General features: G+C 38.6%; 1 protein-coding gene and 1 non-coding gene across 3 annotated transcripts; both read right to left on the bottom strand.

Annotated features, from left to right (window-relative positions):
• Nucleotides 1-1,822: 1,822 nt before the first annotated feature.
• SPIC (Spi-C transcription factor) lies at nucleotides 1,823-11,194 on the bottom strand. 2 transcript variants are annotated; one of them, XM_045187072.2, is made up of 6 exons: nucleotides 11,099-11,194; nucleotides 9,477-9,502; nucleotides 8,371-8,464; nucleotides 7,571-7,689; nucleotides 5,770-5,878; nucleotides 1,823-2,402 (listed from the first exon to the last, which is right to left on the bottom strand). In XM_045187072.2, exons 2-6 carry the CDS (start codon nucleotides 9,477-9,479, stop codon nucleotides 1,969-1,971), a joined length of 759 nt encoding a protein of 252 aa, XP_045043007.1. In that variant the 5' UTR covers nucleotides 9,480-9,502; nucleotides 11,099-11,194; the 3' UTR covers nucleotides 1,823-1,968. The 2 variants fall into 2 exon arrangements, with proteins under 2 accessions (XP_045043007.1, XP_045043008.1); XM_045187073.3 differs by having other exon boundaries at nucleotides 5,770-5,827.
• On the bottom strand, nucleotides 9,258-9,450 carry LOC112322089 (U2 spliceosomal RNA). Its single transcript, XR_002976583.2, has one exon. It is a non-coding gene; the product is annotated as a U2 spliceosomal RNA (small nuclear RNA).
• Nucleotides 11,195-12,708: the final 1,514 nt, after the last annotated feature.

Here is a 12,708-nt window from a genome sequence, read left to right as displayed (position 1 = left end):
AGGAGGGACTATAGGAAGAAAACGTTGAGAGAATTGTATTAAGTCATTGACTAAATGATTTGTGTTGTAAACTCTCTTCACCATGTCCTCTTTGCAATCTTTGGTAAAATGTATGTTCTTTGTTAATATTTTATAAAACATTTTCTTGGTAAGAGAATGAGTATAATTGCTGAGTCATACTTTAATGTTAGCATTAACTGAAACGGTCTTAATCTATTCAGATTGCTGTAACAGAACACCATAAACGAGGTGGCTTATAAACAACAAGTATTTTTCATTGTTCAGGAGGCTGCGAAGCCCAAGATCAAGATGCCAGAGCATTCAGTGTCTGGTGAGAGCCCCCGTCCTGGTTCAAGACGGCGTCTGGTGTCTTTATTTGGTGGAAAGAGAAGGAGCTCTCTGGGGATCTCTTTTATAAGGACACTAAACCCAATCATGAGAGGTCCCCCCTCATGACCTAATCACCTCCCAAAGACCCCCCCTCCAAATACCATCACATTGGACATAGGATTCACCATGAATTTGGGGGGTGTACACATCAGTCCATAACAGAAGCCCAGATGGCCAATACCAAGTTAGCCTCCACTTAGTCACTTTGGATCTGCCATTAAAAAAAAAAAAATCTACTAAACTTATTGAAGTAACATTGGTTAATCACATTATATAAACTTCAGGTGTGTAGCGTTATATCGGTATACTCAGTGGTGTGCTCACCAGTCCAGTTTCCTTCTGTTACTGTATATTTGATCCCCTTTCCCCATCCTCTCCCTAATTCCTTCCCTTCTGATAACCTGTGTTTGATCGTTCATTGCTTTTTGTTTTATAACCCACACATGTTCTTAAGAGGCCCTGGGAAAGGAAGGGCACCAGGACACAAAGAAAAGAGGTGAGGGAATGCTACAAACTGAATAGCGCTCTTGACCTGGATGAAAACAGCCCATGTGGTCCAGGAAGCTCTGTGGCACATGCAAGAATCTGCCAAACGGGAAGAAAAAAAGTATTTCTTCCCAGGGTTCCTTTTGGAGGGTGGAGATGAACCATAGTTTTCAAGCCAGACCGACTACATTCTGGTCTCTCTCTGGGTATATTATTTGCTAGTTTCTATCATTTATTAGACTTTTTTTTTTCTTTCATCTACTCCAGTTTGGTCTCTGCTGGGCTAGTTCAAGGGGAAAACGAGATCATGTTGCAAAGTTGGGCCAGTTAGCTAGCAGGGCAACAGCACCTCCCTGTGGCTGAGTGGCAGGAGAGCAAGAAACGTTAGCTTCTGGATCTACCCTAGGGAAGACAGAAATCCAAGGAAATAGTTTGTGTGGGAGGTATAAGCTTTCTTTAAGTGGTGTTTTTCTTAGACCTTCTTTTCTTTGGCACCACAGGGTTACAGGCCGTGAGGTCCGAGTGCAGAGAAAATGTAAGTTCAGAACAGCCACTGAAGATTGTAAAGCCATTACATGTGTCTTGGCATGAAATAAACCCTATCATCTCAATCGGTTTTTGTCTTGTTGCTAAGGCCACCAGATGTTTGTCATTTTTTTGTTTGTTTGGTATGGCAGGAAAATAATGTTTAAATGAATATATAAATCAAAGCCTCTCTACAGGCATTGTTAATTCTAGAAGGAAGCATTGCACCAGACAATAGTAAGAGCAAGGATATTTGGTCTAGGCATTCAAACGGGACTGGATCATTTTAACATGGTTCACTGGCAGAATATTTCACCAAATTACTATAGATTATATGCTACTTTATAAAAAATAGCCACGATAAAGTTTTTTTCTCTTCAGCGTTTGCTTTAAGGGAAAAATTCTGAAATTTGTAGGGATATCTTTTTTAATTTAATTTTATTTTTATTGAATTTATTCAGATGACATTGATTAATAAAATTATATAGGTTTCAAGTGTACAATTCTATAATGCATCATCTGTATTGTGTGTTCAGGCATTTCTGATGTTAGGAAATCATACTAAGACTATATTTCGCAATTAGGGTAACTTAGCTCAGGATAATTGGCATATGTGTAATTACAATTTGCATTCCAGTTACTTAAACTTAGATATCCTTGGTCAGGTTGAATATACTGTGAGTAGAAGATATCTTTTTCCAAGAGATGAGGTGGAGTGAGTCTTTGGAGAATGGCCTCATTGAACTGGTAAGTTAGTTTTCTTCGGATTTTGGTGATTTCCCCAGTTCTGCCATAATTCCTCAGTGCTCTGGCCATTTTCTGGTAAGTCATGGTCTTCCGGTTGCCTTTTCTTTTCCCCCAAAGTTGGGCGAGTTTTTCTTTGTTTTTTGATATGAACTGAAAGATGCCTTTGGTTTTATCTACCCACTGAATACAAGATGCCATCTCGGGATTACACAGGGATTCGTGAAGGTATTCGAACAGTCGGAGCTTCTTCCTGCCTAAAAAACAAAACAAAAAATAATGGAGGAGAAACAATGTCATACTCCACTCATTGTGGCGTCAAGAACATCCTCAGGGAAGGTCTGTTGAGAGACTACAGAGTGAAAAGCTGCCCTGGGACTGCTGTTCCTCCTACTCACCCCCTCAGGCGTGCCTTTATGGCATCATTTTATGGGACCTGAACGTCACGGGTCTATTTGACCTATTGAAGTTTCAACTGGAACTTTCTCTGTCAGAGAATTTGTCAAAAATTTTGTGCCATCCTTCAGTGAAAAAGAGAAGCCAGGAGCTGCTTTACCTGAATCTGCCATTTGTCTTGTGATCTTTCTTTTAGTTAAATCTTAACTACAAGTTTTATGTCATATGTTAAACTTTCTACAGGCCAATAAAACTGAGCAAAATGGATGGCAAACGTTTAGTGGTTTTAAAGAGAACCCTAAAAAGCCATGTACAGACAGCAAGTCATTTGAAGGTCTTTATTCAAATGAGTTAAGTCAGATGAAGTAAGGAGTATGACTCCTTTTTGTAAAATGCAAAACACTATGCAAATCTAAGTGAAATCAGTAACAGAGACAGGTAAAAATGTGAACTCTGGGTCTGCATCATTTCTCAAAAAATAGAGTATAGAAAAAAGGGAATGGAAAACACCGAAATATCTTCATGACATTTTGACATTGCTTGCAACAGTGTCAATGACCATGGGCACTGTGGTATTTTCCGTGGCTGTGACGTGAAGTGCCACTGCCAGAGTCCTGATCTCTTCAGGAACACAGCCCTTCAGATTTCAGAATAACTCGGCGGGGTACTTTGGGAAGAGTTGTGCTGGTTTTCGTATGGTTTTTTAAAAATTGGATTTCGTTAGGCGAACAGAGCGAAGGTGACAGCCCATGTGGTGACTTCTGAATTGGCCTGTTAATGCCATGCCTGACCAGATCTGTCAGGAGCTAAAAAACCCACGGCCAAATTCCATTTCTCCCTTGAGAGAGTAGCATAGTGGATTCCCAAACTGCTTTAAGTAGCCTTTGGGGAGTAATCCTCTTGCATCAGTCATCATTCATCCAAAAATCTCAAAGGTTTTGACAAAGATTATCTTTTGCGTTAAATTATCTTGAGTTTATGAATTGAGAAATGAAAGGGACTTACCAAAAACGCATCATGAATTAAAGTCACAACCCTAAACAAACTCTCGGCCTGTCATGCAGTGGTCAAGTCAATTATAATGGGTCCTCATCTTTTTTAAAAAAATGTTTAAATTTTTATATTTTAAAAGATAAAAGCATTATATGCTCATAGTAGATTAAAACAGAAGCATACAGTGAAAATAAAAGTGCTAGTTTAACTTACATAGTTCTAGACAGTGTTTATTTTTTGCACATACAAACATATACATATCCTTTAAAAATTACAAATGGTATACTACTTTGCACTTTTTAAAATAAATGATGTATCATAAGTTAAATCATACAGTGATTTACTATAGGTAGAGGAAATAACCAAACTATTGATGACAGTTACTTCTGGGGCATAACATGGGAAGAAAGAAGGAACACTTCCACTTTTTCAGAAAAGTATTATTACTTTCAATTATGGAATTAAAAAAGACCAAAACCAAAAACGTTAATGTATTTTAAGAGTTCCTTCCCTATCAATATATAAGGTACAGCTTCACGACTTTCAATAGCTATATATGTTCTACTTTAGGCATGTACTTTTTCTCCCAGTAGTGAATTCCCAAACTACTATTTTATCCTGTTTCAAATGTATCCCTATTTCATGTGGAGGATAAAGCTCTAAACAGAAAATTGTGAATGATATGTCTCTTAATGGCAAATCTCTACAACAAAAACATCAATGAAAAAATAAGGGCTTCACACCCTGGAGTGTGTGAATGAGTTAGTTATTAAAAAAGAATGAGTGACAAGCTAAGCAGAGGTAGAAGTGTTACTCTCCTTTTATTAAATTACTACCACAGTTAAATATTTCATATTAACATCCCATGATACAAACTTGTTTTTTTCTGTCATTTTTTGTACATTATTTTTCACTGATTTAGAACATCACTGCATATTTAGAATTTTATAATTGTAGGATCCAGTATACTGTTTTCCAGGGACAAAACTAGTTTTCAAAAAAAATTCACTTAAAATAATTTTAAGTAACTATGATCAAGTATCATTTTAAAAATTGTATTGTAGTCCTGACCTGTGCAGCTCAGGGGACTGAGCATGGGCTGTGAACCAAAGGGTCTCTAGTTTGATTCCCAGTCAGGGCACATGCCTGGGTTTTGGGCCAGGTCCCCAGTAGGGGGTGCTCGAGAGTCAAGCACACATTGATGTTTCTCTCCCTCTCTTCCCCTCTGTCTAAAAATGAATAAATAAAATCTTTAAAAATAAAAGAAATTGCATTGTAAAATTGAGATGCGTCTTATATACAACTATGATAGGTGAGTTGCCATTGTTTTCACTCTCACAAACATTTACTCATCACAGAATACATATATGTATTTGTATATACATACACACTCCTCTATGGTACTTTGAGAAATTATCCATAGTACCAGGCTATGAGTATAGTGCTTTACATGGGTTTCCTCATTTAATTTTTACAGCAATCTCATAGTGTCTGTACAATTAATATTATTTGTCTTTTGAATAAGAAACCTGTAGTACAGAAGGTTAAGTGATTTGCCCAGGTTCACTCAGTTAACCCAGAGCTCACAATCAACCACTGAGTTACATAGTCCCTTAAAGTCAAAAGATATGAACACTTAAAATTCTGATAGAATTGAGAGGTGTTGTCAAATTGTCTTTTAAAACTTTGGAATAATTTCCAATCCCTTCAATAGTGTATGTGAATGTATGTGGCTCACATCTTAGCCATCAGAGGCTACTTTGGCCCGACTGTTAGGTGAGATCATCATCATTTTAATTTATAAAATCAGGATTTAAAATTTATAAAATCAGGATTTAAAATTTATAAAACATGAAATTATTATGGAACTATTTTTGCAGAAAACTTAAGAAGATGATTTCTATCCTGAGGGTTTCACACTTGGAATAAGATTGTTAAAATAACTTGTGAAAAAGTTTCTCCTTCTATACCTAAAATATAAATTATATACATTATTCATTTATTTGAGCTAAGTGGACACTTTCCAACTTCATAATATCTCTATGAAGTAATAAGAACTCTCACCCAAGATGAAGAGCTTGGAGTGGTTCAGTCGGTCTGAGTTAAATGATGCTCAATCGTGATTAGAACATATTTTGCAAATACAATTCCAAACTTTTATATGAAATCCCCTTAAAGATGCTTTGAGGGAGACTGTGTTCTTTTACCTGCAGAAGGAGTGATGGATCCACCTACCTTTTCCTCCTTTTTGCTGGAGAACAGGAGGTTGTACCAGCTGGTTGTCAGGGATATTCTGCAGAGATTGATGAGTATTTCCTTCAAAATAGAGGTCCGAGGCACTGTTCTGTACAAACAATGCAGCAGGGTATTCAATGGGACTTTCCATGTGGCTCCTAGTTAGTGGCTAAAGTCAAAGGCTGGGGGCAAAAAGAGTGCTAAACATCTCCCAAATTCTAAAAAGCACTACCCTCAACTGCAGCCAGGTATCTCCCAGAACAGAACTAGCATACATGGAGAGGACCAAGGGATAGAGGGTAACCTTTGGGTTTGTGAGGATTTACAAATTTTCCTCGCTTTATAAGAAAGGACAGGGGATGGCTTCCCTCCTTTCCCCTAAAAATACCCAGTGAGAAAAAGAGATCTGACTGAATCATTAATAGAAATTGAGGTGTCAGCAAAAAGGGAAGATGGGCTTTCATTCCTGCTTTGGATGCTCATCCAGGCAAGAGGAGAAAGATGGCAGCCAAAGGAGAGCAGAACCAAGAGTGGGAGAGCAGGCAGCAGCCTGAGCTTCTACCATTACAGATGACGAGGGTGTGTGGGTCTCTGGGGGTTACTTACACGCCGTGCAAGGGACTGGGCTTGAGCCATCTCACCACCCCACCCACCAAGACCCACACTTGAGAGGGCTGCCCAATAGACAAGAACTTCCCAACCACAAGAGGCAGTGTGGTGTATGTACGCCAGGGCGTGGGAAATGAATGGGAGCAGGGTTGCCAGATTCAGCAAATGGAAATAATGGGCATCCTGTATTTTACCCGACAACCCTAAGTGGAGGCAGAAGAACTTAAGCCGGAATCCAAAACTCCCTCTTCAAAGAAATGTCTCGTGGAAAGGCTGTGACATAACAATTTTCAGGGTCAGAAAAAGGACTTTTTACATAGTATGGTTGCAGGTAATGACTGAAGGAAAAGAAAAATTATTTCCTATTTATATTCCACCACATAAAGCTGCTTTAATAAAATGGATATATTAAGAAAACAATATAAAAGAACATGAATGGAGAGATAGATGGCGGGGCCATCTCCTTTTGCAGGAGTCTACTGAAACATAAATTAATTGGTCCACTATATGTAGCTAGCTGCGAACTTGAGGGGTGAGGAATAGAGCAATTTATTTACCATAAAATTGTAGGTAAAGCCAGTGCAGGGGATATGTGGGCCTTTGCCCTCTGGCTTTTAGGAAACTATCATAACTTTTTTTTTTTTTTTCAATTTTCCAGATGGACCAAGGAGAAGCAGTGATATTAGAACTTTTAAAAAGCCTCTTCTTTTTTAAAAAGACTTTATTTATGTGTTTTTAGAGAGGAAGGGAGGGAGAAAGAGAGAGAGAAACACCAATCAGTTGCCTCTCCTCTGTGCCCTGTCTGGGCGAACCCTCAATCCAGGCACATGCCTTGACCGGGAACTAAACCACCAACCTTTTAGATCGCAGGAGGATGCCCAACCCACTAAGCCACACCAGTCAGGGCAAAAAAAAAAAAGCCTCCTCTTAAATAGAAGTCATTCAAACTAGTCTCCAGCTGGGGGAAGAGCAATGACAAAGGGCAGTTTCTCTCTTCACTGCATTGCTGATCATCACGCATATTGACTGTCAAATTCACACCATGGATGGTGGCCATCAGTAGATATTTTCCCAGTCATTGCTGTCTTTAAGCTGGGTTTCAGCTAGCACATGCCAAGTGCCAAGTGGAAGGCTGGTGCGAATGGGAAATGTGCCTGTTACTGAGGGAGGGTCTCCTGGTACGTGTACTCACTATAACTGTTCTCCAGTTGTAGACAGGTTCCTCTGGAGGCAGCACGCCATAGTAGCTGGAATTTCCTCTGGCGTGGGCATGGGAACAGTGGTTGATGAGTGTCAAGTAGTTTTTGTAATCTAATTTAAAAGCAGAAAGAAAGTGAAAAAGTTACAGCTTACGTTTGTGTGTGCTTCTACATGCAATTGCTCCCACCGTGTTCTTTTATCACCTGGCGTTTCCCTATGATGTTTGTTGCATTATGCTGGTATTACAGATACTCTTTCACATATTCCATTTCTTCTGTGAGAGTACATGCTCCTTGCAGGTCAAGATCCCACCATTTTTTTTAATCTTGGAACTTCCTGTAATACCCTGTATAAACTTGACTGTCAAAATATCTGCATCTCACCTGGACTGTGCATCTAAAAAGTCTATAGGACAATGGGCAGGGGGGGGATACTTACTCCTCCATGTGGATGGGTGGAAGATCTTTAAGATAAGTTAGAATCACTGAAAAAGCCCTTTATGAACAGTAAAAATTGTGTCTATTAAATAAATAAATGTCAACCAGATATGCTCAATAGCAGATAATTATATTCTTGTGGGGAACGTCCTTCTCTATGTTCTCTGCATTTTATGTCCGATTTTGGATTTATTTAGGCTAGGTAACCCTAGATGCATTTTATGTTTGTTAGAATTATTTCTAGATGCTTTGGGTAAAAGTGGTCATTTCTTTTCTGATCATTTTCTTCCCGTACATGTGTATGCTACCAACAAGCCATTTGATGTAGCAGCAGCAGAAGGGACTGACACTTTACCTGGGGAGTACTGCAGATCTTCAGCTGAATGTTGCCTCAGTACCTCAAACGCATCTTCAAATGCTTGGCCCAGCTTATCTTGTTCAACACAAGCCTGTTAGAACAATGGCAGAACTCTGCAGTTGTGAAATTACCAATTGCACGTAATTTTTCTGATATAAAGGAGGGCTGCTCAACCATGGCACTGCTGACATTTTAGGTTGGTTCAGTCTCAGTCGTGGGGGGCTGTCCTGGGCATTAAAGGGTGTTTAGCAGCACCCCTGCCTGCTAACTACTCACTAGATGCCAGTAGTGCTCCAACAGTTGTGACAAATAAAAAGTGTCTCAAATACATTCAAATATACCCTAAGAGACAAAATTGATCCTGGTTGAGATCTTTAGCTCTCTAATACCAGTATTCATTCTACAGGGTAGGACTTAACATTCTTGTAAAATTTTAGCAAGAACTTGGATAGGTGGAGACTGATTTGGAAAAAGGAGCTCTGGCTGGTGTGGCTAAGTAGATTGAATGCTGCCCTGCCCGGGAACCAAAGGGTCTCCAGTTCAATTCCCAGTGAGGACGCACGCTTGGGTGGCAGGCCAGGTCCCCAGTTGGGGGCATGTGAGAGGCAACCACACATTGATGTTTCTCTCCCTGTTTCTCCCTCCCTTCCCCCTCTCTAAAAAGAAATAAAACCTTAAAAAAAAAAAAAAAAAGAAAAGGGGATCAAGGAATTATCATTAATCAGACATAGTCTGAATTGTAACTTAAAAATGAAATGCTCTTGTTTTCAAAAGCATGTCTCTAAGACTTAAAATAGAACTGTTTGCAAACCATTTCATCCTGTAATTAATCTGATCCATATATTTTATTTTCAAAATAGAGGATGAATAAGGAAATCCTTTTTTTCTCTTGCACTGTTCCCAGAAGTACTGCTATACTGGGTCTATGCGCTGGAGTGGACGGAGAAAGCTCCTTATTCCATCTCCCAGCTCCAAAAATCCATTTAGTATAATGTCCTTGAGTGGAGGGTGTATCACATATTACATTGATAAGAACAGATACTACACTTGATCTTCGCCAAAAGGCCAAGAAGCGATAAGGAGATTTTTAAATGACAACTTACCATACTTCACTAATAAATTGACAATCCTGAAAAAGATTAATATTTAAAAAACAAAATCAGTATCTCTACTTAATTTGTTTCTGAATTAAAAGATCTTACTCAAAATATTTTCTAAAAATGTATTATATAAACCAAAAGTACCATCTGAATCCTATTTGATGAATACAAATTTTACTTCTACAAAATTTTCTACTAACATTTTTGGCTCTTCTATCATCACAAAACTTCTTAAATTTAAAAAGCTAAATAGAGTTAATTACCTAAAATGCTTGACTTGTAAGAGAATATGGAAATGACTCGGGAATGTATTTAAATATTTCAAAATTCTGGAAATCAAAATCTTTTTTCCTTAGCATAGTTATTTGTTTATAGAAGTGATTTAAAAAAATTCCTTTAAAAAAAAAACATTTCTAAAGTTACATAGCTTTCAGAGAATTTGGTGAAAGGCATGCTTTTTCTTTCATGAAATGTACTTACATTACAAATAAAATCTACCCTTGGAGACACATCCACGGACTTTCTAAAACCCTGAGTTAAGAACCCTGGTCTATAACTTTCTATTGTCTACTTTCTCATCTCTGTAAGTAATTTACCATATTTTTTGGACTATAAGATGCACTTAGATTTTAGATGAGGAAAACAGGAAAAAAAATGTTTGAAGCAAAAAATATGGTAAAATATTTAATAACATAAATAACACAATATTTCACCAATGTAAATATAAGCTACATTCGGACTCTAGGATGCACCAAACTTGGGGGGAAAGTGTGTTTTATAGTCTGAAAAATATGGTAGCTTTTGTTTTAAACAAACAATTATCACATAGACTCACATGAAATGTTTTTTTTAAATCTACCTCCTATAAAACTAAGCACAAATAAATCTACTTAACAAGAAAGACCATGTGGTGGATCTAACATTGTCTATCATTTAGCACACCATAAAACTGTTTATACAAGTTCTGACATTTATTCTGCAACACAATGAGCTTACTCTAATATTTATCACCGCATAATGCAATGAGAGGACATGATCTAACGCTATTATTATACATGCTGTGATACATCATTTTGTCAAACATCTAGATTCTATTCAGCTCTTTGAAATCACTGTATCGTGTCAGTTAAAAGAGAACAGGAAAAGAAAAGCCATAAAAAGGGTAACTACGTGAGGTGATGGATGTGTTAACTAGTCTTACTGTGGTCATCATTTCCTAATATGTGCTTGTCTGAAATCACCAAGCGGTGCATCTTAAACTTACACAATATTATTTGTCAATTATCCCTCAATAAAGCTGGGAAAAAGGTATTTTTGAAAAGCCATGTCAGTCAGTTTTAGTGAACTATGCCTTGACCGATAAGCGCCAAAGCAAATATGAGTGTTGCTCTTCGGATACTTAAATGAAGCTGCTCTTTTGACTAAAATACCCCACAAAACTATCACGACTCTTAAAAGTAGCAAGCTCAAAGGGAAGAAAGAAATTGAAAACGTATTGATCACTCAACTGCTTAATATTTCTTGAATCAAAACAGGCAGTCAATGAAAAGCATTCATTAGACCAACGGAGGAAATTAATAACAATTTTTACAAGGTATTTTGAAAAGCATAAACTCAACACTTACCAGGAAGACACTTCAACCCTTTACAAAGATGTTTCATTAATATCAGAATCGTTAAGACAGAACTGTCAAGAACTCACTGACAAAGTTGCATTAAATAGCTGTTTTTAAGGAAGTGCCACAAAAGGGGATTTTTTTTAAAAGATACAGTGCCTGCGTAATTTCTATTTCATGATACGGCCAGTAGGCACCAGGGGCTATTATTTTGAAGAGATGCAGAATAGTGTGTATCCTATGGGCCAAAAGCATTAGAAGAAACCCCATGAAACCCCCACCCAGCCTAATCTGCAGCCTCGCAGGCCCGCAGAGCCCCATTAGAAACAGTGCTCGTCCACCCTCTTTTTTTTATTCCTATTATTTCTCCCCTGATTCTGGACCTTATATTGCCTTCCTTGTTTGGACAATTGACAGCTTTCATTCTGAGCTTTCCGAATCGGCCTCTTCAAACTTCTTTCCCATACTGTCACTCGCTGACCGCACTACTTAGTGATCACAAAGGCATAAGCCCTTGCCCTGGCATTCCAGCCTTAGTTTTATTGACTATCATTCATTTAAGAGGAGGGAATGTTACACTCAAAATAAAAAATATATATATATATACAAAAATAAGAGGAGGAAATGGGATCTATGGTACGGCCTTCTCCTCACACTTGGATCCAGCGGAGGCTCCAAAATGCTTAGGTGAGGCTTCTGGGTGGTGCTCTAGCCATGAACCCTCGCAGCTGCTGCATTGGCAGAGCGGGTCCAATCCTCTTAGTTAGCTTGAAGGGTTATTTGAGATGGCTTTTGGTGGCTTTGATGGAAACTAAGGGGTGCTGCCGCCACCTATAATGCCTCCTTCTCAGTCCATCCATCTGCCCATTCACCCATTCCACCTTACCTGTTCTAGCATCCACGTGTACCGGGTAGAAATGACCTTCTCCTCAGGAACGCAAGTGTGCACCACCGTAGCCTTCTGCCACTTTAATAGATGTCACATTTAGCCTGGGGGGGAACCGCCTGAGAATTTTTCGTAAACCTTGTGGGCGGGGGGGGGTGGGGGGGGGGGGGGGGGGGGAGGAGATTTTCTGCTTTGCATTGTTGGAATCTGAAGTCCCCGTTGATACGTTGTTGATATGTTGATACGGGATTATTGTTCTAGACCAACTACTCTATTGACTAGATTTGTTATGCAAATGTAACAAGCGTCCCACCCCCCCCCTTCTGAAATGTAGATGTTGTATTTAATCATTGTGGTTGATGAGTTTAATCTACACCCTTGACAAACCTACACCCTCGACAAATCTACACCCTTGACAAAGCTACGCCCTTTTTGGGCCACATTTTTATTTAGCTCATTTTTTCAACAAATACGTATTACTGAGCACTGTCTTCTGTCCAGGCCCGACAGCCCTGTACAATTCTAATGAGGAGAAATGATTTAAAAGGAAACAAACTAGAGAACTATGAGATAATGTTACGTGCTGAGAAAACAATTAAAGAAAAGTGATGGAGACAGAGTATGTGGTCCTGGTGAATAGTCACACAAATTCTTTTTGGCAGGAACGTGTGTGAGCTGAAATCCAAGTGTAAGAAAAAGTAAGCAAAGGAAAAGCAGAGATGCAAAGATCCAG

Source organism: Desmodus rotundus, chromosome 3, assembly GCF_022682495.2.
Source record: "Desmodus rotundus isolate HL8 chromosome 3, HLdesRot8A.1, whole genome shotgun sequence".
Lineage (NCBI taxonomy): Eukaryota > Metazoa > Chordata > Mammalia > Chiroptera > Phyllostomidae > Desmodus > Desmodus rotundus.
This window is presented reverse-complemented; position numbering and strand designations above follow the sequence as displayed.